Genomic DNA, 27661 nt, shown 5'->3' with positions numbered 1-27661 from the left:
AGATAGTTCTAATGATTTTTTTCCTCCCTTTTCAACACCGTTATTCACTTTTCTTCGTCTATTCTCTTCCCTTCTCTTCTGTCTCCCCTTTTCTTCCACAGCGCCAGCAAGCTTCTCAATACCAAATCAACAACCCCCCTTTTTAAAATTCCAATCTTAATTAATCCTAAAATCTCTGTTTTCTTACAGTTTTTCCTAATTCCTCCTTTTTAATCTTGTAAATACACCCTTCTCTTTAATTGATTAAACCCTAATTCATCTTCTTTCTTATTTTCAGGTATGCTTTAGTTATTTAATTCCTTTTTGTCTTTTGTTTTGTTGATTGCTCATGTAATAAACAAATTGATTAAACCCTAATTCATCTTCTTTCTCGCAAATTTGATATAAATTATACAAATTCTTGTATGGCACGGTCTAACCGTGAGACATGCCTCACACTTTTAGCTTATGAACTTCTTGTTTTGAGAGACAGTCTCATACACGAAGGGCAGAGTAAATTAATGTGGTGACGGTGAATTGTGCTTACAGTTTTTCGGTTAGCTGAAACTAAGAGTAAATAACTAAACTTCTGCACTCAATAGCAGCGTCTGCAAGTGAGAGAAAGAGAGTGTTGTTTTTTATATGAATGAGGTCTAATTCGTGATTAGCGGGATTTTTTATTTGATATTGTGTTGTTAAAACTTAAAAGGGGAAATTTTTTGTGTGTATAGGTAATAACAGTCTGTTTATATTGGGACAAAGGTTTGCAGAATCGAAGTGGATAATAGTGGGCTGTGTACTGTTGGTGGTTGTGAATAAAGGGTGGTTGTAATTATGGATGATTTGCATGGTGGGGATGCGCAAATGCATATGACAGAGGCTGAGCAACCATTGCATGTGCATTATATGCACGACCAAAATCATGGTATGCATCATTTGAGTAATGACAATGGATTAGAGGATGATCATGATGGTATTGTAGCAGGTACAGCTGAAGGGATTGATGGGGAACTTCATAATCATCCTGGAAATGGTTCTGATAATCATGGGGGTATGATGGGGGCTATCACTGATAATAATCAGTTAACTCTTTCTTTCCAAGGCCAGGTTTATGTGTTTGATTCTGTCTCACCTGAAAAGGTATGTCTGGTTTCGTTTACCACTTTGATTGTTAATTATTGTAGTGCCATTTGTTCCATCTCCTGCTTTATGGATGTTAAATTAATGTTGATGTCGCATAATTGATTTGTGAACCTTGTCATCACACTATCGACCTGGTTGGTTGTTGATACTAAATGGCGCCGATGAAAATGACTTGTGTAAATTTTCATGTACCATGTTATTTACCAACTTCCCTTTGTAAAACGTTTTTTCATTCACAATTTTTCATTACCACCTAATACCGCTTCTTCAAATTGTAATGCATTTGACATGAATTTTGTGAAGAAAATGAGATAATTGAAGTACAACGAGTATGCCCATCGAACTTGTCAATACATTTTCCTAACTTTATGTTATCATTTACATCATTAATACTTGTTGTACATGTTTGTGAAGTACAATTTTACAGTAATATTGTACCACATTAGACTCAGTATGGGTGTAATTTTGTTTGTTTTCTGCTTACTTGTCTACATTTGATTGACCTTTGTAAAATTATAAGTTTTCATAGCTTGTCAACTTCATTTTGTGATCATACTTTTGTTCCACCAAATTTGATCAAGTGGAGAAAGTCAAGAATAGAGTGCAATTATATTGTGAGGGAATTGAATTTGAAACACCCCCCCCCCCCCATCCTTTGTGAACCAAGGGAAGAAAAATGTTTTTTGTCTAGTGGCAGTAACTTTGCACCTTAAACAACTAATGTGAAAACAAGAGTTTCTTTAAGGGATACCCATGGGAACCATATTAAAAAACAAGGATCACATTGTATGTAAAGATTATAAATTTACCGGAATCAATAATACCCGCATCGTAAAAGTGTAACAAATTATGTTTTGGGCCGGTTCAAGAGATATCTAATGTTTTCTTTGCAAATCTGGCAGTACAACAACCGCAAAACACCTTTATCGCATCACTGTGTTCGTTATCCTAATTGTCATTGTTAACTCATCTTGGCACTATGATGGAAACACATAATAATAACAAATCCCCAATAATCTATTTTAACATCAGGAACATCGAAAATTCAAATGATTATAAGAATATTTTACTTCAATAACTGGTAGTTGGCTTCTTAAGTTCTTACAATTATCTCAATCTCGTTAGTCAACATATATCTCCATGAGATTTTATTTAACCTCTTTATTAAGTTAGAGCTTTTGGCAAACTTGTTCATGATATAGTGTAATTTTTTAGTATCAAAAGGTAAAGGATAACTATAAATATGGATGGTAGTGTTGCTCAAATATTATTTAATCTTGTAATGCTTATCTTCCTTGTAATCAAACAAAAAATTAGAGATGATTTTCCACGCTGATTTGCTTTGATTCATTTAGTCAACCCTATATTGTTGTGATTTAAACTTTGGCATTGATGTTGTTGTCCCCATAAAGACAATTAAACAGTTTTAGGGTGATAATAAATTGTCTTGGTGTCAGATGTAGATAGATAGAGATTGGACAACGTGCATATTGAGATTTGAGATTGATGTTCGGATGAAGGTGTTGTGGGTATGTTTCCTTTTCTGACTTGAGGTGTAAGGGGTTGAAATTATTTTTTTGAAGTGAATACATTTGAATATTTTGGCATTTAAGAAATTCATCTGGCATAGTTGCTAACTTTTGGGGTAAAATGTCACGTGATGAGATATCGTTTTGAATTTTAGAGTTATAATTGTCAGAAACTTGTGAAATTTATTTGTGGTATTGATAGACAGTTATTTGAATTATTAAGGCCGCAAGGGTACTTCTACTTGATTGTAGGAGATTGGTGGGTTAAGTGTGGTATTGATAGATAGTTATTTTTGTTGAAGAAATGTAGCTCCTGAACTGTGGGAATACAGGTACACTAGTGAGCCAACTAAGTGGGGAGGTTGCCACAGATGTTGTTACTAGTCACTAGAGCTGTGCATTGGGCTGGATTCTTATTGGGGCCCTTGATCCAACCCTTCAAAATAAGGGTTTTAAAAGGGGCAGGCTCAAAATGGGTTGGGCTGAAAATTGACCTTATAAATCTTGAAGATGACAGGTTGAATAAGGGTTTGGATAAAGGTTCTAAACGGGCTATAATAAGTAACATAAAAAGGGCTGCTAATCTCTTATCTTCAGCAACTTTTCTGTAACTCTCTTATCATTTCCCCTCAACCTCTCTCATCTTTCTCCCCTAAAAATTTCCCTAAATCATAAATCCTAACAATTTCCCCAAACTATAAACCCTAGAATTTAATTTATTCAATTCCACATTAGTAAACCTTCAATTAATCTTTCACGAAGCTCAATCTCATCTTCTCTCGCGTCAAATTAATTGAACCGAAATATGAATCAAAAAGGAGGAAAAATAATTACAGACTTAATACCCAAAGAATCAAAAAGGAGGGAAACTAAGAAAAAGAAGACCATAGTAATGTTGGTGAGACTTAAGAGAAATCATTGGCCTCAGAATGAACCCACCATTGAAGGTGGTCATCAAGAGAGAAGGGCACAACGACATTAGTACAATATTACATAAAGTTTGAGGTTCTTTTCATAAAGTTTCTTTGTTTATGAATGGCCCACAAGTTTTGTTTTGTCTTGTTTATGGTGTTTGATTAATTTTAGTTAAGCAAATAATTTGAGAGTAGTAGTAAACATTGCATTATTATAATTATAAAATACTTGTGTAAGTTACTTATAACTTAATTGCTTTGTCTCTTGTTAGATGCATTGGATTATTTTTGTCAATTTATTATGCTATAATTATTTTATTATGACAATAAGTATCATCCAATTTCCTACTTTTCTTATACAAAAAAAATACAAAGATATATTAATTTGAGAATTGATATAAACAGGTCGTGCCGGGTCAGAGTGGGCCATAAAACCCGTTTCTGATTTGTATGAACCGACCCGGACCAACCCGTTCATTGTTGAGCCTGACCCGGCCCGTGTCTGGCCATTGCACGGGTCTACTAGTCACTAGTGGGGTTATTACCTTGATGTTTGCTAGTGGTTACGTTGACCATAACTATGAGTATGAACAGTGCAGTTACCTTCATAGCTAAGTTCTTACGGATGGGTATAGAATGTGGTTTTGTTGGTACTTGGTAATGAGAAAATTCCCACTAGTGAGAAGGCGCCCTGTCCATCCAGCTGCCAATGTTACATGGAAAGACAAGCCTTATGGTTAGGGTAGTGTTTTGATGGGGCCTTGATGATTTTCAAAAGTTACGTAAACTATCTTCAGTATTCAGATCTAGATGCAAATCCTATAAGTCCATTTAACTTTGATATCATTAGTTTTGGAAACTTGAATGCCCCTCATACTAGGTTACAAGAGTTCTGGAAACTGTAGATTAAGCTAGCAGATAAATAACTTTAATTTCGATGGGCCTTGTTTACAGAATCAGTATTGCTGGCACCCTGCTGTTGATAGGGTATTTTTTCTGTCTCAGCTTAAAGCATTCTTGTGTATAAGTAATGGATGGGTGACCACACCGGTGACAGTGGTAATTGGAAAATAACTCCCAAGTCCGAATGCAGCTGTATTAAAGAAAATCTTTTGACCGGCGCGAAGTCTCTGAAAGTTCTGGACTTCTGGACTTCTGTTGATCAGATGTCTGCCTAACAGCTTACATGCATTGTCAAATGATGATTTCTAACATTATAGCTTATTGTCCATAGAAACTTGACTGTTTACATTGAAGAAATTTAGCTGCTCTGCTTCCTTTTCTTTTCCAGTAGAAATGTAATTCATGCAAACTTAAATGCAGGTTCAAGCTGTACTTCTTTTGCTAGGGGGTCGTGAAGTACCGTCTACAGTTCCTGTGTTACCATTAACCTCTTCTCAGAGTAATAGGGTAATGTAATCATGTTAGCATTGGGATCTATGATACCATATGGCATGTTTTGTTCTTCATATGCTTACCTGATGGATTATTCTTTCAGGGGGTGGCTCCCACACCGCAGAAGTTCAACGTTCCTCAAAGATTGGCATCACTACTGAGGTTTCGTGAAAAGAGAAAGGAACGTAATTTTGACAAGAAAATACGCTACACAGTTAGAAAGGAGGTGGCTCTCAGGTAATTTAAGTTTATGTGACATTTGTTCTCTGCCATGGTGTTTTTTACAACATGTCAGATCATGGACTCAATCAAAAATATGTTTAGGAACATTCCATGCTTTTTGATTCTTGCATTAGCATATGATTAGCAATACCCATGTGTTGCACCACGTATGAATTTTTTTTTTAAAAAAAGTTATTCTTTGTTTCTATAGATAGTACTTCATTGTGTTTTCCCTAAGTTTCTAAACTTTAACTTTTGCTCTATTTGTATATTTTTCTTTGTCATAATTTTTGATTTATGCATTGAAAATTAGAAAAAGAGTAGCCATCTAGGATCTTGTTAGATTCAGTTTAATGTATGATTGTATATCTCAAAATATCAACTTTTAATTGTGGGAAATTTTATATGGTAAATGGTAACCCTTTAGTTTTAACTTTTACATGGCGACGAACATTTTTTAAATTTACATGGTAACTAAACTTTGTAATGCAATAAGCTGATAAACATGTGACCATTCTAAGTTTTAGGTGTTAGTTACATAAAAAATATTAGGTTTGCGTTTTCCCCCTATGTTTTCCTCCATGTAAGTGAACATTTTCTTCAGAAAACCCATGTATCGCAATCTCACGTTCTCTCAAAGTATACCATTGGCCCCGCCCAATGTTAAGATGTTATCTAGGACACTTTACTTGACAATGGCCCAACACAATGTCAATATATCAGCAATTTCCTTTTTTTAATCCCAATTTGATCCTCTATTGACTTATTTCCTTCAATACTAGTGGGATTATGCCACAATCATTCCGTAAAAAGATGCGATATGCTTACCGTGTTTTGTTTTTTTTTTTTTTTTTATCCTTTCATATAGCAGAGGATTATGAGAAAACAGGAAAAAAATTAAACAATAATGAAGATTAATTTCAAAATCTTTATAACTAAAGTTTGATGTTTAAGTTGGTATTTGAATAATGAGGTTTTTGATTGGTTTTTTTCTTTTTCAATATTTTTCTGTCTCAATAATTGTTTGGTGAGTGAAACAAATTTGTTTTCCAAATTTGCAACTTTATTTTCCAATTTATTTTTGGTTTGTAATGCATTGTTATGAAGACATCAACCGATCCATCCTCTATTCAAAGAGATATTGACTCTTAAGATAGGCTTAACTTGATGAAAAGTGTGTTGCTCTCATGACAGAGTTTAACTCTCAAGATTCTGTTTGGTTCTTTTCTTTCACTTTCTTAAGCACAATTCCAAAAGAATCAACTTTGAATTATTGAAGATATATATATATTTTTTTCATTTTTTATGTGATTTTTATGCCATTTCAAAATTTCAACTTTATGACATACTTTGAAACTCTCATCGTCTCATTTTAAGATTAAAGAGTTAATCAGATACAAGTTCTTCACTGATTTAATGCATATTAAGTGCAACATATAATCTTTCTCTTTCGACGATGTATCTTGTTCAGGATGCAGAGAAATAAGGGTCAATTTACTTCTTCAAAACCTAGTCAAGATGAGGCATCGTCTGGCGTGACGAGTTGGGATTCTAATCAGAGCTGGGGACCTGATGGACCTGTACCGCTACAACAAGAAGTTTGGTCAGTAACAAATGCCTTTTCCTTGCTCTGACTAAACTGTCTAGTACTCTAGTTAATGATATTGGGGGTTTCTTATCATAAAAAGTAAAAACACTGGGATGCGCTTCATGCTCTCTGTCCTAAAGGAACCCATTTCCCCTGGTTTACTATACTTTTACCGAAGTTGCATCTTTTGGGGACTGGAGCTGTAATGTGTTTGGTTTGTCTTGGAATTGTGAAATCATTTTCTTATTTTTGGATCTTCCTTCTCTTGTTTACATGCATTTATCGTTTTCCAATGAAGTGCCGTGACTTGGGGATGCTTCCGCGTTGATTTGAATTTTTGCTTATGCCATAAAATGTGGCAGTGTCTTACACTAGTTATCATTAGACTATTGCACTCCTACTCCTTTCCCCATGTTTGAAACCCGTAATCAATTCACTCACAGATGGAGTTGTGAGACATGACTAGATAAATGATCAAATATGAATTCTGACTGTTCCGTGTTTTTTTAATGCTGTTTGCAAACATGTACGTCAGCTGTCGACATTGTGGCATAAATGAGAAATCTACACCAATGATGCGGCGAGGACCAGAAGGACCCAGAACCCTTTGTAATGCTTGTGGACTTATGTGGGCTAACAAGGTACCTAGCAATTTTCAATAGTCGCTGTGCAGGCATTACTTCAATGCTTGAGAGAATACTTTATGCTGTGAAATCAAATCCCCCCACCCTCCAATGCAGGGACATTGTTGACTGTTGAGAATGTTGTTTTCCGTTGTCGAGTCTTATTCATTATTTACCACTTCTCTAAGACTTGCTTGGATTAACTGCTCAAGAGGGTACTGTGTCTGAATTTTCTATCAAATTACAGGGAACTCTGAGAGACCTCTCGAAATCAGCAATGCCCGGTGGACAGAATCTTTCGTTCACTAGGAGTGAGGAGGTAAATTATTTCTCAAATCGGAACTCAAACTGATCTAGCTAAGCTGAAATTTATGAGACTCGGCTTTTTACCATTTGCGTGTCTTTTTAAATCTTAGGTTGTGAATTTTGTTTCTGCAGCAAAATGGAACGTTTGAGGCCAACCAAATGGTTATAGTTGCTGGGAATGTCAGTGATTCCACATAATTGCCTGTTATGCTTTGTAGTCAATGCACGGACTGAAATCGAGATTGAATTGCTGTGCAGTGCTGATCTTCGATTCCTCCATTTCGAGATGTGTTGAATTCGAGCGTTCTAGAACGGTGGTCACTGAATACAGGAATAGCCCTTTTATTCTTGTAGTGCTTGGCTTGAAGTTTGTTGGACAAAATTGTATCATAATACTGTTTAGTTAAAAATTATGTACACATTTTGTTGGAAAGCCAGAGTGCACCATTTGGTTTTGTGATTCTTTTCTTATGATGATTCTAGCAAAATATTTGGCTTAGCTTCAAGCATCATTATAATTAAGAGTATATATGCGCAATAAATTCAAGCAAAAGGACTCGAATCCTATCTAAATCCGTCCGCGGTTTTGAGTCGGGTTCAAGATCATCCATTGCCATGACTTTTTATATTATTCCGGTTTCTCTTCTTCCATGTTCCTAAAATGTAAACGACATATCTCTTCTCAGCAGAAACCAAACCGCAAAACCAAAAATCACCCCTATAGCCGTAGGACCCCAGTAGGAGTTTACATTTATACTCTTTACAGCACACGTCTAACGAAGTATACTCTACCTGGCAGATTCCATTTGATGAACACAAAGTCTAAATATTGTTTTTAAGATATTATCATACTTTTCTTTTCAGTTCCTTTTTCTATTTAAAAATTTTCTTTATGTTTATTCATATATTTCAATTCTTCATTAGTATTATACACATAATTAAATGATCTCATAATTACTTAATATGTATACAGTACTTCTTTGTCCCACTTAATTTTTTCAATTTTTATTTTTATTTTGTCTAAGTAAATATTATGCTATTTTTATTTTTAAATATGATCACACTAATTTTATCCACTAAATAATTTCTCCATAATTTCTAAATACTCCATCATTTAAACTCATTTTATTTTATCTGTCTTATTATTCACAATGCCAAAAACAAATCGAACAAAATAACTAAGATAAAAAAAATATACAACCTGTTGAAATATAATGTGAAAGGTAATTAATGGATTTACTCTAATGTGAATACATTCAATGTAATTGTAGATAGAACTTGCCTATAAATATAGAACTTCACCAATGTAGAAATCACACCAATGAGTAAAAACCTTTCTATCTTTTAACTTTTACTCATTCTACTTCCTCCTTATTTCTCTAAGTTTTAACACGTTATCAGCACCAGCTCTACCCTTAATAATCAAGAAGATAATATTTTTTTAAACCTAATTAAATATTTTTTTTCATCGGTACCCACAAATGGACCAACAATCAAATGTTATCAACATCGTCATCCAAGGTGTTTCTAACGCATTTTTATATTTTATAATTAAGCTAATTTCAGACCCCTCACTACAAACCCAGCAAGGACTTATTTAAATCAGCTTTGACATAATGATCCTAATAATACTAATGGTCCACTAGTACCACCAACTTGTAATTCACATATACGACAAACTAATAAGTAATAATCCACTAGTCCCACCGACTAATGTTCCACCAGTACGACCAACAAATAATTCATCAATACAACCAGCTAATAATGCTCTAACATTAACTGAAAATAAACCCACATCAAGTAATAAAAGAACTAAAAATGATGAGGGAGAAACAAGTACTAAACGTTGCAAGACAAATAACCCATAAAATAATTTATTGGACAATGCGTCACCTTTATGGATGACAAATACACTTTATTGCTTTTGTTATTATTTTATTTTATAACGCCTATGTGGCTGGTTAACTATTTTTTTTACTGCCTATATGGACGGTTAATATTATTTATTTCTTTTGTTATTATTCTTTAAACCGCCTATATGGTTGACTAATTGTTTTTCTTTTACCTCCTATATGGACGGTTAACATTATTTTTTTTCATTCTCGTATATTTGTATGTGCATTTTTATTTGTTGTTTTTGCATTTATATCTATGTGCATTTTTTTATTTACCTTTTACTTTACGTATTTTTTTTAAGTATACATAAATAATACAATATATTGTACAATTTGGGATAACCCTCTATAAAAACGGATTACCCTAATTTTTTACCACATACCCCATTATCCTTTCAACTTTACTCTTTACATTAAAAACCCTTTTCTCTTTCCTCCTCCCACCCACAATGTACTTCTATAACAAAAACAATTCATCTTTTTTCTCTCTCCATACTTTTAGATTTGATGAAAACTTTTGCCAAACTCAAATTATATGTATTCTTAATTATGAAGAAGTAATTTATTTTGATGAGGAAGAAACAAAATGCACATATTTTTCTTTGATATATTTTTTTGTTTATTAGTGCATTTTGTATGATAATTATACTATTATATTGTGTATATGCTACTTATTTACCCTCTTTAGTATTTATTAATCCTTAATTTTATCTATTTTTTTCATGCTTATTATTATAATAATAATTATTATTATTTTAAAAAAAAAAAAAATTTTTTTTGTTATTTTTTTTTTCTTGTTCTTGATTTACTCCTAACTTCAATATCTACAACAAATTCATAATAATAAACCAAGGGGAGAATATCATGAAAATAAAACATCATAATTTTTACCAAAAGATTATTCAATATATTAGACTTAACTAGACAAAAATTCTTAAAATGGAAAGAAGATGACATCATGAACTTAGAAGTTCAAGGACTTGAACATACCGTATTGAGAGTTAACGAAAAGGATCGAACAGATGGAACTCAAGCTATCAAAATAAAGGTAGCTACAAATCAAGAAAATGCCAAAGCCTTAGTCCTCTTGAGGCATCATATACATGATAGCCTTAAATCTGAAAATTTATTCATAAAAGATCCCAAAACTTTGTGGGGCTCCCTTGTTGAAAGATTTGATCACCACATAGGGGTGCTTCTATCACAAGCTAGCCAATGGTGGAAGAATTTAAGATTTTATGATTTTAAAACTCTCAGTGAGTACAATTCAACATTATACCGAATTGCATCAATATTGAAATACTGTGAGTATCCGGTGACTGATGCGGAAATGATTGAACTCACATTATCTACTTTTCATCCATCAAATATTATTCTGCAACAACAATATAGGGATAGAAATTTCAAAAGATATTCATATTTGAGTGTAGTACTCCCACTGGCTGAACAATATAATGATCTTATCTGGAAAAATCATAATACGAGACCTCTTGGATCTTAGGCTATCCGCGAGACACACTCTACTGTAACACATGTGCCTGAAGCACATGTTGTTGAAAATAAAGGCAGTGGAAATTATAATAACAGTGGTAAAGGACGCGAAAATTTCCGAGGAACAGGGAGAGGACAAGGACTAGGTCGTGTAAATTTTAATGGGCATAGTAGAAAGTTCCAAGGATCCGGTACAGGCCACTTTTCCAATATTCCAACGAAAGTTCCAACGTAATCTCATAAGTTTCAAAGATGTACGCCAAAATGGTTATCATTTAAAAACAATGACCGAAAATCATAATGAATACTTATGCATCACATCTGAAAAATGCAACAAGAAAAGCATTCATGAAAAATTACCAGCATTCTCATCAAGATTATATCGTATTGATATAAAACCGGTTGAGATAAACATGGTGTCTAACCAGAAGTTAGATAATAAAGAAATGATGAATTTATGGCATGACCGATTGGGTCATCCTGGTGTGGGAATGATGCGAAAAGTTATTGAAAATTTAATTGGGCATCCAATGAAGAAAACGAGAATTCCCCAACCAATTGAATTATCGTGTTTTTCATGCTCACAAGGCAAATTGATAATTAGACCATCTTTAAATAAAATTGCTACTGAAACTCCTAATTTTCTAGAAAGAATTCATGGAGATACATGTGGGCCAACTAATCCTGCTTCTGGACCATTTAGATATTTTATGGTGTTGATTGATGCCTCAACACGATGGTCACATGTAAGTCTCCTACAAACTAGAAATGTGGGATTTAGAAAATTACTTGCTCAAATCATTCGATTGAGAAATCAATTTCCAGATTATACAATTAAGCGAATAAGGCTTGACAATGCATGAGGATTTACATCTCAAACTTTTAATGATTATTGTACATCAATTGGAACCGACGTAGAATATCTGGTAGCTCATGTTCATACTCAAAATGGTCTGGCTGAATCATTGATTAAAAAACTCCCATTAATAGCAAGACCATTATTAATGAGGTTGAAATTACCATCATCTGCGTGGGGCCATTCAATAATACATGCATCATCATTCATAAGATTGAGACCAAGTGCTTATCATAAATATTTCACCACAATAATTAGTGCATGGTTAAGAATCAAATATATCACACTTGAAAATATTTGGATGTGCAGTATATGTTGCTATTGCACCACCCCAACGTACAAAAATGGATCCACAAAGAAGGATGATAATTTATGTTGGATTTGTATGCCCATCAATTATCAAATATTTAGAACCAATGACCAGTGATTTATTTAATGCTAGATTTGCAGATTGTCATTTTAATGAGACAATAATTCCCATCCTTAGGGGGAGAGAAAGTGGACCAAAATAAGAAGGAAATATATCTCAGCAATGCATTTGAAAATATATGATCCAAAAACAAATACTTCTGAACAAGAAGTTAGAAAATTTTTCCGTAATCAATATATTGCAAACAGAGTACCTGATGCATTTGTAGAAATAAAGCAAGTGACAAAATCGTATATTCCTGCGGCAAATGTTCCAGCATGAATTAAAATTCCCATTGATTACAAAGCCACTGAAAATGAATATTGTACGCCGGAAGCGTGGAAAGCCACTTGGTTCAAAGAATTTGAAATAAAGAAAATCTAAAAGGCAATGAAAAATGTTATCAATATTACTTCTTCAATTAATTGTAAAGAAACAAGTTTTGGAGATGATGATGGAAATCTCAGAGAAGAAGAAAATAATGATATAAAAGATAACAGTGAAATTTTGATTAATTACATTTCCAATAAAAGGCAACTAAATCGAAAGAATGTTATTGTTAATGACGCATTTGCTCATTCAATTGCCACTGAAATAACACTTGATGAAAATGATATAGAACCAAGAACGATACAAGAATGTCGGCGTAGGAATGATTGGCCAAAATGAAAAGATACATTTCAAGCAGAATTAAAGTCACTTGAGAAACGAGAAGCTTTTGGACAAATTACTCAAACACCAAATGGTATAAAACCAGTCGGTTATAAATGGGTATTTGTAAAAAAAAAAATGAGAAAAATGAAGTGGTTCCATATATGGCACGACTTGTAACACAAGGTTTTTCCCAAAGACCTGAGATTAATTATGAGGAAATATATTCTCCAGTAGTAGATGCAACTACACTAAGATTTTTGATAAGTCTAACTGTCTCAAACAGGTTGCAAATGCGACTTATGAATGTTGTGACCACATATTTATATGGATCACTTGATACAAATATTTATATGAAAGTCAATCCACAAATCACAAATCACAAATCACCAGAAAGCCACAAATCACAAGAAATATTTTCCATAAAGCTGAAAATTTCACTTTATGGGCTAAAACAATCTGGAATAATGTGGTACAACCGTTTTAGTGAATATCTCCTAAAAGAAGGATTTAAAAATGATCAAATCAATCCTTGTATATTCATTTATTGATGATTTAAACATCATTGGAACTCCCAAAGAGCTTGAACAAACTGCAAAATACCCGATAAAGAATTTAAAATTAAAGATCTTGGGAAAATAAATTTTTGCCTTGGATTACAAATAAAGCACTTAAGGGGTGCGATTTTTGTGCACCAATCCAACTATACAGGAAAGGTTCTAAAAAGATTTCATATGGACAAAGCTCATCCGTTGAGCTCTCCAATGATAGTGCGATCATTAAAACCAAAAGATGATCCATTTCAACCTTGTGAAGAAGACGAGGAGATTCTTTGCCCTGAAGTGCCATACTTAAGCGCAATTGGAGCCCTGATGTATCTAACTAATAATATAAGACCTGATATTGCTTTCGCTGTTAATTTATTATCTAGGTATAGCAATTCACCAACAAAGAGACATTAGAGTGGGATAAAACATTTGTTGCGCTACCTTCGAAGAACTAAAGATCTCGGATTATTTTATCGATCACTCGGATTATTTTATCGATCAAAGCAAGATGCTACTCTTGTTGGATATGCAGATGCTGGATACTTATCAGATCCTCATAAGGCTAAATCACAAAATGGATATGTATTCACGTATGGAGGTACCGCAATATCTTGGAGATCCACAAAATAGACATTGACCGCTACATCATCAATTCATGTAGAATTAATTACCCTTTGTGAAACAAGTAGAGAATGCATTTGGTTAAGGTCAGTAATTGGCCATATTCAAGAAGAACTTGGGATAAACACGATAATAAATTCTCTAACTATAATTTATGAAGACAATACTGATTGTATTGAACAAGTGAGTGAAGGCTTCATAAAAGGGAATAGAACAAAACACATAGCACCAAAACTTTTTTTCGCACATGACCTCATGAAGTATAAATTAGTAAAAGTCAAACAAGTTCAATCAAGCGAAAATCTTGCAGATTTGTTCACAACGTGCCTTCCATTAAAGAGGTTAGAACAACTTGCACATAAAATTGGAATGTGTCATCTACAAGATATTTGTTGAACACAGGGGAGAATCATACTCCCTGCACTTTTTTCCCTTCGTTCAGGTTTTTGTTCTATTGAGTTTTTCTGACAATATTTTTAATGAGACAGTATTAAATAAATATATTGTAATAATAGTTTATTCTTTTTTTATAATTAGAATGTATTCAAGGGGAGTGTTGAAATATAATGTGAAAAGTAATTAATGAATTTATCCTAATGTAAATATATTCAATGTAATTGTAGGTAAAACTTGTGTTCACCATTATAAAAATTACACCAATCAGTAAAAACTTTTCTATCTTCTAACTTTTAATCATTTTATTTCCTCTCTTATGTGTCTAAGTTTTAACACAACCGTCAAGTTTGTAATAATTTCTCGTAGACCTAGGGAGCAGACTTGCAGCTCACGATACGGACAAACCGGACATTAAATTAGATTTCCAACAAAACTCGTCTGGGTTAGAAACTTAGAATACCGATCAAGTGAAGTAATTATGGAAGTACTAAGTAGTACTCCATCCTACAATTAGACTATTAATCGTCAATTGTCATTACCATTTTCATCTTTTCCCCTAATCTTCTCCCAAAAATTCCAAATCCAAGATTCGAAGAAATTAGGGAGAAATAGGTGTTAACCCTATTTATTTTAATTTCTACTGAAATCCAGGGATGTTGAGATTTTAAATTAGATATTGTGATTCGATTGATCAATTTTCTAAGAATTAAGATTTCTCATGGTTTTTCGGATTATTTTGATTTCCCATTTCCTCATATTTTCCCCTTAAAAATAAAAATATTTTCTTCAGGGTTTAGATTTTTTTTCGCCATACACACGAGAAATTGAATTTGATAAAATGGCAAGAAGTAGATCATCATCTTGGTGGAGATATGCTAATCCATCATATTATCTGAAGCGACCCAAAAAGCTAGCTTTGCTGTTTATGGCATTTGTTATTGGATCTTTGTTTGTTTGGGATCGTCAAACTCTTCTTAGAGAGCATGAGGTACTTAATTTTATATCTTTTCTTTGATTTGGTGTTAATTATGGTTTTTTGTGATGGGTAGATCTGTTTATTGTTTCACTTTAGGGGTATTCTTTTTGCATTTTTTTAATCGAGAGGTTAGTATAGGGTTTGTTGAGGTATGAGTCATTTCAAAGGTAGAATCTTGTTGGAGATGGGGGGTTTGAAGTTTGGATTTCTAGGACAATGTTGTATCATTAGTATAAGTTTACAAAATGGTGAATTTATTTGGTATTCTGTTAAAGCGAATACCAAATTATAGGTTAAGAAGAACAAAGAAATAAAGAAATTGCTAGAAATGAAACAAGAAAGACAAGAATTTTGGGAGGTGGGAAAAATCCCGAGAACAATGTGTTCTTAGAGTACAAAGCCTACCCAAGCAATTGATGTTCCTTTAGTGTGCTTGATTACAATGATTAATCAACACTAATCAAGAGTGCACTCACCAAGATTTCCAAGTGAATCAATCCTCTCAGTCCTTTCACTAAACTCTGGTTTGATGTGGCTCTCGAAACACTCATAAATGCCCTATAATTTGGGTAGAAACAAGACAAAAGAATATATATATATATATATATATATATATATATATATATATATATATATATATATATATATAGTGGGGGAAGAATCAGTGAATTTGAATCCCATCAACTAAAGCAGAGATAATGTGCTCGAACAAGCACAAAGGTGCACTCGTTCCAGCACATCAAACTGAAAACTTTTAGAAGCAACACGACTACTCGTTCTTTAACCACCGATCTGAGCTGTTATTCTAAATTACTAGCCATTATAAACCTCTTTTTTTAATATGCGTTAGGTTCTAAAAAGTTTATTATAATTTATAAGCTTTCATTTAAATTTATTTTCTTAAAAAGCGATGTAACACAAAAAGGTGCCTTTATCTGGACATTGCAACCACTACCGCAATCGTGATGGCGTCCTGCAATTTTTTTCTATGGCTACTGGTTTGGATGACGCATACATTTGCTGATGTTTGCAGCTTCTAGATGAACAATGAAGCTATGTGGTTTTTGAGTCTGACATGGTCCATGTTAGCGGTGATTCTTATAACATTGCAGTTATGCCATAGCTATCTCACTATTAGATATTTTTTAGTGGCAGGCATTTAGTAGTGAGATTGTTGATGAATATCACATTTCTTCATGTCAAACTTGTCCAGATCTAATTTCGGTCATTCATTTTAGTATTTTTTCCTCTGGATTTAACTTTGCAATAGATTGTTGCTGAATATCATTACAATTTGCTTTGGTGCAAACACTAATTATAAAAAAATCTTGCTGATTGCAGGAGCAGATTGAAAAGTTAAAATCAGATGTCAGGCGGTTGCAGGAAGAGGTGAGCTAGTTGCTATTCTCCCTAGTTTCATCATCTTATGTACTTGCTTGTGAGTTTGTTGTAACCTTATGCTTGAAATGGTTGTAATTCTTTTTAGTTGATTCCTTTTGTAAAAGCGGGAAAAATTCGTTCTCAAAGAAAAACACTAATTGTCAAGCTTGCCCTTGTGGACTTGTTTTGAACAACCCTTAGTTGAGTTAACCAATCCTAAAACACAAAAAGAATGTTACAAAAATGTCAGATTATCCTTGTTTTTTCTTATTGAATAAAGAGAAATAAAGCCCATGACTTTAGACTATAGAGAGAGAAAGAGAGCCATCGACAATTGGCCATTGAGATCAAGAGAGAGAGAGAGTGACCCATATTTTCTTGATTTCTACTCATCTAAATTTCCGATCAACGTCGTCCTTGTTATTAGTTTGCACATGTTACAAAATTTATACGTACATGCAAATATCTTTATATGCACAGTTATTTGTACATAGTACACACAAATTTCCTTGTTTGCATGTGCATGTAAATACATAGTAATTTTGCAATTGCCCACAACTTTTATAGGTGGTTTCAGATTTTTTTACTGAGGTGATTACATTATTTAGTGAATGGGGTATTGGGGTTTGAGGATCGGAAATTCGATGTGTATCCTTACACTAGTAATAATCACGAGGTCGTTTTTTGTTGACTCTTAATTACAAACATCATGAAACAAATACATAAGAACCATGAATCTATCATCAAATGTTATCTTTGGAAAAATTCTCAAGAGTCAATTGGGTACCGGACATTATAGTGGAGATTTGAGATTGAGTTTGCAAAGCTGGGAGAAGATAGAATAGAGCTAAACTAGCTGGTAGAAGGAATGGTATTGGGTTTTCTGCTTGTTTTCTAGAGCATGAATGGAAGTTTACTTCCTTGTCCTCTAAAGAACAGTTTGGCATTAAGTTCTCATTCTCAAGGTGGTTATTAATGCTTTTTGTTTGACCTTAGTAGCTTGCATAGACATAATCATGCCTTGTCTGCTGTAATATTTTTCTTTTTGCAATTTTTAATTTATGTTTTATTGTTTATTTATTTGTTTGTTTCTATTTAGCTTGAAGGGTCCTCAAGTGCTATGAAAATAAAGAATGATTACTCAGCAAAAAAGGTCGTTTCAGATGACCCACTTGATGCTGAGCGGCGACAGAAAGTGAAAGAGGCTATGCTTCATGCTTGGAGCTCATATGAGAAATATGCTTGGGGACAAGATGAGCTCCAGGTATTTCTTGACAATACAAAGAATATATTACTCTTTTATTTTTTTTCTTAATGGTTTTAAATTAATTTCTGATATATTTTGTTTTGTTGATTAGAAACATGATGCTTTTTTGGAAATTGGAAAACTATAAGAGAACATTTGTTCAGTTTTGACGTTCTCAATTGCATGATAGAACTCTTACTTACTTGGTTTGAAGATATAGTTAATGAAGCCTTTTTCTCGTATGAATCTGTTGACCATTGAATTTGTGAACTACACCTTTTTTGTTTTTTTATTTATTATAAGGGTAAAGTTGTGTTCTTCTAACCCCCCCAATACGGGAGTCACTTTGCATTGGAGTATTGACATGTTGTTGTACATATTCTGTTTTGTACTTGTACTAAGAAAAGATCATTTCTTCATACAGCCCCAGACAAAGAGTGGTGTCAATAGCTTTGGAGGTCTTGGAGCTACACTTATAGACTCATTGGATACATTGTATATAATGGGCCTGAATGAACAATTTGAGAGAGCTAGAGAGTAAGTTCCGGTGTCCTTTTATAATGTCTCTTACAATTTTTCTTTTGCGGAAGGTATACAGGCGAAGTGTTTATACTGCTATCTAAAATTTTGAAATGTGTTGGTTCTTCTTGGACCTAATTTATTGGCATTTTATACTCTGTTATGAATCTTTGTCATGCTATCATATGTTTTTCAATTAGATTAGGGTGTTGCAAGCTTGTGAGTGAAAGATGACTTTGTAATAAAGGGAGACTGTTGATTATTTCTTTTTCTTTATATACATTAGATCAGGAATATCATGTATCTTTTTAATTGTCTTCTGTCCAGGATTAACTCTATACAGATGTTTCACACATTTGTTTATTTTCTGTGGTACCCACTGATATAGTCATGAATTGCGAGAAACCTCTTGAACTAGAATGTTTCTCTTCCTCCCATAAAATGATGCTCATAGATTCTTGGCATGTAATACACCATATTCTATGTTTCTTTATAGAAAGCACCCATGTTTCTCCGATTGAACTTTGATTATTAATTAATATTGTGAAACTAATGAAATCAGAATCATATCTAATAGAACCTTCATATTATTGTGATGATATAAAATTCGATCAATATACTTGGAGAATTTAAGATTTATAGTTATTTGGTTTTAAATTATAATGGAATATAATAAAATGACTCTTTAGATCATGTACACTTCTTATTTATGTGAAGTTGTAGATGATGTTTACAACTAAAGGTCAATTGAAAACAACCCCTTTATTATCACTAACAAGTGTACAACAAGGATAAGGTTGTGTACATTCGACCTCAAACTCCACCCTAGGTGGAAGCCACTTAATGGCATTGGGGCAATGAAATGTAATATCGATAAGTCTGGTTTCTTAAATTATGCTTAGGAGGGAGATTTTGAGGTATTGATGCAGAATCATGTTCCAAAATATCCCAGTGTTGATAAGTTTAGTGTTGTATATTATGTTTAGGAAAGCACTTGGAGGTTTGTTGAAGATATGGATCCCAAAATATTCAACTTTTAGCTGGCGGATGTCCCTTTTGCTTTCCATAGTATTGATAAGTTTGGTGTCGTATATTATGCTAGGAGGAGTTTTGGAGGATTTGGTGCAGATATGGGTTCCAAAATGTTCAACTTTTAACTGGCGAATGTCCTATTTGCCTATGCTTATGATGTGTTTGCTTCATGTTATCTGTACTTTTTAGAATTTTATCGTACTTATTGCAGTGTATAGATCATAGATGAGCTTGGGTAGCACTTATTTGAACTTATATAAACTTATTAGACCTTTGTAACACTTATGGAAATTTATCTGTTCCTGTTTTTCCTGCAGGAGAATGCATTCTTAAAGCTGCTTTGAGGGATTTGAATTTATTTATTTCCATTTTATAACGGAATTCATACATAGAATTAATTTTTTTTGTAATTTTATGTGCAAGAATCCATTTTCTTTGCAAGTTAGAATTTAGGAAGATGTTCTGTTATGTTAAAATTAAAATTAGCTACATAGTGTCTTCAAGTATATTTTTACTGATTTTTGTGAAACACTATCCGCTCATGCTTTACCATTGTTTTCACTTCCTACTTCTCCCCTATTGCTTTCATGCTGCTGCCCCGTTCTTTTCTACAACCTTTTGATACAGTTTTCTTCTTGCTGTATTTATTTGTGCTGTACAATTTCTCAGTGATAATTGGCATCTTCTTTTGTTAGGTGGGTCGCCACGTCATTGGATTTCAACAAAGATTATGATGCCAGTGTCTTTGAAACAACAATAAGGTTTCTGTATAAGGTTTAATGTCAAGTCGTCTACTAAATATCTTTGAACTTAATTTTGATTTCGATTCTTTGAATGCATCTCACGCTTTAACAGAGTGGTTGGAGGACTTCTAAGTGCATATGATCTCTCCAACGACAAAATTTTCCTCGAAAAAGCTCAAGACATTGCTGATAGATTGCTGCCTGCATGGGATTCTTCCACTGGTATACCATATAATGTTATTAACCTGGCTCATGGAAGACCACATAATAATGGATGGGCTGGGGTAAGTCATGTTCTTATTCCATTTAGTTGAAACATCAGTGACGATGTTATGTAAATACTTCTAACTTTTTTATCCTATGCCATGTGTATGCCACTCTGCTGTGTTTTAGCTGTAGTTATTTATTTGGCAATAAATGATTGTGGACTTTTTGTAGATACCTTTTCATAGCCTAGCATCTTTTAAGAATAGCATACGCATTAGCCTCTTTACACGTGGTCCAAGCAATAGCAGGCAGCAGCCTTCAAAATGTATGACAGTTAAGGAGGCTTTTTAAATACGTTGTGTAAAATATGTGATGCCACTGGGTGATTAGCTTAATGCTTTTGGGGTCTGGGAAGGGCTAGAATCAAGATATATGACAGTTGAGGAGGCTTTTTTAAATATGTTTTTTGACATTTTGTGAATTTCTTGAGAAGAGTAAGAACAACATGTGTTTTTCCAATTCACATATGTTATTCGTTAGTGAGGCGATACATGACGAAAGCCTAGATATGCTATCAAGTTCCAACCCATGTACTTTTGACATGGGAAAGTGATGGTTTCATCAAGCTAATTATATGTTTATCTTTTTCTCATTTGTGAAATTTTCTTTGCACAGGGTGACAGCATATTAGCAGATTCAGGAACCGAGCAACTCGAATTTATTGCACTCTCTCAGAGGACAGGGAATCCCAAGTACCAGCAGAAGGTAAATTGTTGATTGTGACTTAGCTCTGTAATGAAGGGATTGACACTGTCTTGGCACAGTTTCCCCATTATACTAAAGGGTCTCTCACTCTAATTGATGATATCAAATGTAGGTAGAAAATGTAATATCAGTGTTCAATAAAACCTTCCCAAATGATGGTCTTCTGCCTATTTATATTGATCCTAATACTGGATCAGGATCTCGTTCAACAATTACTTTTGGTGCCATGGGTGACAGGTGAAGATTGTTTATACTTCTGTAAGCTGAAATTATCATTTATAACATCATAAACTTTCTGTTCTCTGCCTCTTTCATGGATGTTTTTGTGGATAACCTTAGGATTTGGTTGCAGCTTTTATGAATATCTACTCAAAGTATGGATACAAGGGAACAAAACTGCTGCTGTGAAGCTGTACAGGTGTGTTTTGCTCGATTCTACTTGTATACTTCCTCTGTTTTTTGAAACACAATTTTCTCTCCTTTTCATGCAAGATCTTTTTGGGAGAAACAGTGACTAAAAATCGGAGGTAGTATAATATTTCATGCTTAGAATGACATAAATAGTGGACTATAGATACCAAATTTTTGTTGAATACATTTCATACTGAGCCTGTATCAATATGCAATATAAAAGTTTTCGTTGCGTTGATACTATGGGTTGATGACCACTTTGGTTCATAAAGGTAATTTTTGACAATAGGCAGTTTTACTGCACTTGAGTTCTCTCAAATTCTTTCTTTATGATGAATGGGTTGCGATGCCTCAATTGTATCTTATTCAAGTGAACAAGTATTTACAAAACCACTTTTAGTTGCCTTTAATTCTATGTCTTTTGAATATGCTGCTGATTAGTGTTACTGTTTACCTAGTTTTCTTTATGGATTGGGAATTTGTCCAAAATGGCCTAATAGGGAGTGGGGTGGGTGTTGTTGAGGAGTAGATTGATTTTTTCGAGTTAGATCGCTCTAATCATTATTCATAATTTTGCATTAAATTGGATTTGTCGTTTTTTCTTTTCTATTTTTAGAGTCCTGGCCGCTATAAACCATATTGACTTGTGTGGAACCTAGAGTTTTTTTTTGGTATAGATTATGCATTCCCAACAAAATGTTCTCAGTTTTGTCAATTTCCATCCTTTTCTGTACTTACATCTTGTGAACTTGGAAACAGAGAAATGTGGGAGAAATCAATGGAAGGCCTTTTGACTCTTGTTCAGAAGACAACACCGTCATCCTTTACTTATATTTGTGAGAGAAATGGGAATTCTTTAAATCATAAGGTTGTCCTTGGCTTTCAATTACAAAACTACATTATTCAAGTTTCTTAGTTGCTTATTTCTTATGTCAAATGTTTGTCCAGATGGATGAGTTGGCATGTTTTGCTCCTGGAATGTTGGCTTTAGGATCATCTGGTTACGGTCCAGGAGCTTCGGAGAAATTTATGTCACTAGCTCAAGAGGTATTTGAGTAACTTATTTGAGGGTAATGCATTGTTAACTGCTTAATCCTGAACTCCTTGCAAAGTTATAATAACTTTTTTGAGTTTCATTCAGCACGGTATACAGTAATCTGACCTTGCTACACAATTCTCTATGTATATTATTGTGAAATCAACCCCTCATTCGATATGTTAATTATGAAGTCATCAGATATTGATGATTAAAATCTTCATTTGTCAGTTGTCTCTTTGATAGATGGCGTTGATGAAATTGTTGTGGGTTTTGTTTGTGCTCTAACATATGAGATTGACCACTTGTAGGCTGTAGCTAATGCAAAATAGGTTAGCAGGTAAAAGGGTAATGTGGTGTTGTTTCAGTTCATGTTCTTTAACTTTTCGTTTAATTTTCTTTTTTGTACTTTTTTCATTAAAAAATAAAATTAATCAAGATTACAGAAAATTACAATTAAAAAAGAGCAACCACCATGACCACCCTCCCCAACCCTTCACCACTGCTACCCTTATTCACCCACTGCCACCCTCATCCATGATTCACCACCACAACACCTTAAACCTACCACTCAGCCAACACCTTCATCATCTTCATCACCCTCAGCCCCATTGCAGCACACATCCCACACCAGATAACACCACCATCCCTCTCATATATCCACCGCCAAGATACTCCTATTGCAGCCACACACCCCTCACCGCCTCAGCACTGTTAAGAATCTCACTATTTTCTTATGCTTTAATTTTGTATCATGGTGTGTGCAAGGTAGGAAGGGTGCGTGGTTTTGGGGAAGGGGATGAGGTGTTCAGGCGGAGCAGGGGCTGAATTGGGTGGAGTGCTTAGGCGGGGTAGGGGCTGACTAGCTAAGGTTGCAGGGCAACATGAATGGAGGCAAAGGGAGGACAAAAATTACTTTAAAATAATTTAAAGTAAATATTGTCTTAAATACTAAACTTAAAAAAAATTAACAAAAAAAAAATAATTTTAAAAGGTTTTTAAAACAAAAAAATAAAAAGGTATTTAAAATGTAAGAAACTAAATATTTTAAAAAGAAATTCCACATGTACTGCCACACATATTGCCATGTCAGAATAGTGGTTCCCACTTTTTGCCAAATCAACATTGTAACCTGTATTGCTGGTTATCAAATGGTAAGGCCCATCAGAAACAAAGTGCGCCCAAAGTTTAACCCACCGATTGCAATTTCCTAAGTTCATCCTAAAAATGGTGGCATGCCCATAATTGAGCCAACTAAAACATTTTTTTTCATTTATTTTCATATACCTGCTTGTTGATCCTCTCATTACAAAAGTTTGGGGAGCTCCATATTGTGTTGTTTAAATTCAAAAGAACTTGAAGCTAAGTTTGTGTTGTGACTTGTGAGATTCTTTGACGTACTTCTAAATCCTCTCTTGGCATAATAATTATTACTAAATAAATGTTTTTCTGCTTGAAAAAAATATCTAATGAGCACCCTTCCCCTACTCAAAGTCATTTTGTTTTGACGTATTTTCGGTTGTTGTAGCTGGCATGGACATGCTACAATTTCTACCAATCGACGCCTACGAAATTAGCAGGGGAGAATTATTTCTTCCACACTGGGCAGGTGAGTCTTCATCGTATTCATTTGTTGCATTGTGCTTGGAAGTTGAAACACTTCTCGACTTCTCGTCTTATGCGCTATTGGATTTTTTGTAGGATATGTCTGTGGGTACTTCATGGAACATTTTGAGACCAGAAACAGTGGAATCATTGTTCTACTTGTGGCGCCTCACAGGAAACAAGACATATCAAGAATGGGGTTGGAACATATTTCAAGCGTTCGAGAAAAATTCCCGTGTAGAAGCAGGCTATGTGGGGCTCAAGGATGTAAGTTTCTGAAACTTGAAACCTTGAGATTCCCTTTTTTTTTTTTTTTTTTTTTTTTTTTAACTTTGTAGAGGCTTACTACATGTCTTCAATGTTGATGCTAAGGATTATGCTCTAGTTGCATGCAAAGCCGTCTATTAGCATGTGCGAAGCAAACTACAGAATAGGGCCCTAGTTTTACCGGAGCCCTAAATATCTTAATTTCTATATTTTTGTTTATTTTCTTGCTCTAAGTAGTGCATACGCATTTATATTATTTTATACCAGAGTAACCGAGTAATTGAGAGACAAATATGAAATGGCTTATGGCCCTCAAAATATACGAGACAGCCCTGCAATAGTCTTATGGCTTCTTCGATCACTGTCTTTGTTAAGTAATTTTTTATTATGTGTGCTTTTGCCAGGTGAATACGGGCATTAAAGACAATATGATGCAGAGCTTCTTCCTTGCAGAAACCCTCAAATATTTGTATCTTCTTTTCTCACCCCCATCAGTCATTCCCTTAGATCAATGGGTTTTCAATACCGAGGCTCATCCACTAAAAATTGTACCACGGCTTGAAAGTGGCGAACAACGCGATAGACCTGTTATTCGACAGCGTGCTAGGAAGGAAGGCCGAAATTAACCTTTGAACAGTTTTGAAAAGTTAAAACTCGAGAATATACGTACCAAGATGAGATAACATTTTCAGCTATGTTTTAATTTGAGGATTCGGTCCAACAGATGGCTCGGAGCCCTTGAAACACCATATTGTTAACTGAATTAGCTTCGCTTTCTATCTTGTAGGCGTGTAAAGTTGAGAACTGTAAATTTAGCTCTGTTGTCCGTTGTCATACTTCATGAGACAGACATATAAACTCATGGTTGTAATATGTGCTTTTTGTGGGCTTGTTACGGCCTTAGGAATAGCATTTTATACTTCAAATTTGTACTTAAATTTTGGGCAGATCTTAAAAGTAGCCACCTATAATATTTTGTACCTCTACATTTTTATGTTTTGTTATTTTCTTAAAAGAAAGAAAAAGAAAGAAAAATTATTCTGAATAATACGAATTTTCACTGATTTCCCAACAATAATACGAACTTTCAATTAACCATGAATAAATACGAACTTTGACATGTGTTTTCTGCTGGCATATTAATTTATCTGTAACCGGTAAATGTGCTGAGTTCTTTTTAATTTTTTTTTGCTTATAAAATTATGGGAACGAAAGAGCTGCTTATCCCTCACGCAGCTGGTGTACCCATTAATTAGTTAATTATTGAATCAGAATACCCATTAATTATTGTTTTTTTTTTCTTTTTTTTTCTGGGTTTTTATAGTATATTGATAAATCTGATAATTATGTATCTTTTATGATACTTATGTTTTTAATCTTTACAACTTACAATGAATCTGCTTTATAATCATTTGGGATTTTGATTAATTTATATATATAATTCTGTTTTTATTTCTGCAGATGCATATTTTTTGACCTGCCTTAGAAGAAAAAATGGCCGAGATTGGTAGATTGTTGTATGAAACCCAATTGAAATGTGATGGTGTATTGAGTGCAATAAATCAAGGGGGGATTTGGCAAAAGATCATAGATTTGCATTGAAAAAAATTAAAAAAACTAAGTTCAAGCTTTTGGGTACATGAAAACACATAAGAAAAAGTGAAAAAACTTAAGAAAATTTCATCAATTTACATACTAATCTTCTCTTCTTCTGCCCCCTTTTTCGTGTCACACAAAATCTAGAAGGAGAAAAAGTTGAAAACTTTTTAATTGTTGGGATTTTTGATGGTATCTAAGCTCAAATTAAACCCATTTTTGATGGGAAGAGCAAAATGAGGAAATGAGGAAGATGAAGGCTGCTGACCTGCTGTCTATAAACCCATGAAACTGATGAAGAAATGAGGAAGTGACCGTTTCTCCTGGTCATAAACCGGTCAGGTATGTCAGCAGAAAACACATGTTAAAGTTCGTATTATTCATGGTTAATTGAAAGTTCGTATTATTGTTGGGAAATCAGTGAAAGTTCGTATTATTCAGGGTAATTTTTCCTAAAAAAAATGTCATTACTTCAAGGATTCACTAGTATTTTGTACCATAAGTCCATAAACCTTCTAGTAACCTTCTTTGAACTATGGGAAGCCTTTGGGTGGTGGTTGTTGACGACTAGACCTCATTAAACGTTTGGTCGAATAGGTTTTAGATTAGGTTAAATTAATCAGGCAATTTTGAAATCATCCTAATAGATACGATCGATTGCTTCCACCATAATGCCTATTTGTACTATGGTTGCATAAGTCATGACGTATAAATATTAAAGCTTCCATCAACATCCTTTGTCTTAAGGGGCGTTATCATTCATAGATAGGAAATTTCGGTGATTGAATCAGCTAAAATCTTTTTTTGCTAGTAAAATTTATGAAACAATACTGAGATCTAATACAAGTATTAGTGACAAGTAACAATCATATTCACATGAAAAACTTTAATTTGAGCTAATAAAGGGATGTAAAGGGGAATGCAATAGAAAGAAGAATAAACCACAAACATGCACATTGCACTTGTGTTCCGTCAAGAACCTTTTAAGAATGACGCGAGGCTTGTAGTGGTGGTTGGCTACTAGGCTACTATACCACTAGTGTACAACCTCATCACACACGATTGCAAATGCACCCGTGCACCAACATACATCATCAAGCTCTTATCATGCTACCTAAACTTCAACATTAACCTCCATAAACAAAAATTTAAAATGTTGCAAATCAATTATCAAGCTCTTATCAACTTACCAATCTCTTATTTTCCTTTTTATGTAACTAATAAAATAAAATATAATCAAATTGAATCAACTTTAATTCGTATCAATGTAAATAAAATTAATAATAATTTTTTAGCGACAAAATATAAAAGA

General features: G+C 33.8%; 3 protein-coding genes across 5 annotated transcripts; all 3 read left to right on the top strand.

The window, feature by feature from the left end:
- Positions 1 to 12: 12 nt before the first annotated feature.
- On the top strand, positions 13 to 8170 carry LOC130812862 (GATA transcription factor 24-like). Of its 3 annotated transcripts, none has more exons than XM_057678484.1 (8): positions 13 to 277; positions 711 to 1119; positions 4889 to 4975; positions 5064 to 5197; positions 6654 to 6785; positions 7306 to 7411; positions 7641 to 7712; positions 7832 to 8170. In XM_057678484.1, exons 2-8 carry the CDS (start codon positions 814 to 816, stop codon positions 7895 to 7897), a joined length of 903 nt encoding a protein of 300 aa, XP_057534467.1. In that variant the 5' UTR covers positions 13 to 277; positions 711 to 813; the 3' UTR covers positions 7898 to 8170. The 3 variants fall into 3 exon arrangements, with proteins under 3 accessions (XP_057534467.1, XP_057534468.1, XP_057534469.1); XM_057678485.1 differs by having other exon boundaries at positions 19 to 277; positions 742 to 1119; XM_057678486.1 differs by having other exon boundaries at positions 19 to 277; positions 7810 to 8170.
- A 2382-nt stretch (positions 8171 to 10552) lies between these two features.
- On the top strand, positions 10553 to 11320 carry LOC130813586 (uncharacterized). Its single transcript, XM_057679422.1, has 2 exons — positions 10553 to 11023; positions 11096 to 11320. The coding sequence occupies exons 1-2, from the start codon at positions 10553 to 10555 to the stop codon at positions 11318 to 11320; spliced, it is 696 nt and encodes a 231-aa protein (XP_057535405.1).
- Positions 11321 to 14724: 3404 nt separating this feature from the next.
- Positions 14725 to 25998, top strand: LOC130813704 (mannosyl-oligosaccharide 1,2-alpha-mannosidase MNS1-like). Its single transcript, XM_057679549.1, has 14 exons — positions 14725 to 15554; positions 16884 to 16931; positions 18022 to 18186; positions 18593 to 18705; positions 20415 to 20480; positions 20575 to 20746; positions 21345 to 21434; positions 21547 to 21671; positions 21787 to 21852; positions 22605 to 22713; positions 22794 to 22892; positions 24410 to 24490; positions 24583 to 24753; positions 25158 to 25998. Exons 1-14 carry the CDS (start codon positions 15405 to 15407, stop codon positions 25377 to 25379), a joined length of 1677 nt encoding a protein of 558 aa, XP_057535532.1. The 5' UTR covers positions 14725 to 15404; the 3' UTR covers positions 25380 to 25998.
- Positions 25999 to 27661: the final 1663 nt, after the last annotated feature.

The sequence above is a fragment of the Amaranthus tricolor genome, chromosome 5 (assembly GCF_026212465.1).
Source record: "Amaranthus tricolor cultivar Red isolate AtriRed21 chromosome 5, ASM2621246v1, whole genome shotgun sequence".
In the NCBI taxonomy this organism is placed as follows: Eukaryota; Viridiplantae; Streptophyta; class Magnoliopsida; order Caryophyllales; family Amaranthaceae; genus Amaranthus; species Amaranthus tricolor.
The sequence above is the reverse complement of the archived record's forward strand: the minus strand, read 5'-3'. Positions and strand labels throughout refer to the sequence as shown.

What these genes read in the sequence shown, in the direction of transcription:
- LOC130812862 (XM_057678484.1), top strand. Translation starts at nt 814, where the DNA reads ATGGATGATTTGCATGGTGGGGATGCGCAAATGCATATGACAGAGGCT. An exon ending in AGAAAGGAGGTGGCTCTCAG is followed by an intron (nt 5,198 to 6,653) that starts GTAATTTAAGTT and finishes TATCTTGTTCAG; the next exon opens with GATGCAGAGAAATAAGGGTC. An exon ending in GACTTATGTGGGCTAACAAG is followed by an intron (nt 7,412 to 7,640) that starts GTACCTAGCAAT and finishes ATCAAATTACAG; the next exon opens with GGAACTCTGAGAGACCTCTC.
- LOC130813586 (XM_057679422.1), top strand. Translation starts at nt 10,553, where the DNA reads ATGAACTTAGAAGTTCAAGGACTTGAACATACCGTATTGAGAGTTAAC. An exon ending in GATATTCATATTTGAGTGTA is followed by an intron (nt 11,024 to 11,095) that starts GTACTCCCACTG and finishes CTTGGATCTTAG; the next exon opens with GCTATCCGCGAGACACACTC.
- LOC130813704 (XM_057679549.1), top strand. Translation starts at nt 15,405, where the DNA reads ATGGCAAGAAGTAGATCATCATCTTGGTGGAGATATGCTAATCCATCA. An exon ending in TCAGGCGGTTGCAGGAAGAG is followed by an intron (nt 16,932 to 18,021) that starts GTGAGCTAGTTG and finishes GTTTCTATTTAG; the next exon opens with CTTGAAGGGTCCTCAAGTGC. An exon ending in GGGGACAAGATGAGCTCCAG is followed by an intron (nt 18,187 to 18,592) that starts GTATTTCTTGAC and finishes TTCTTCATACAG; the next exon opens with CCCCAGACAAAGAGTGGTGT.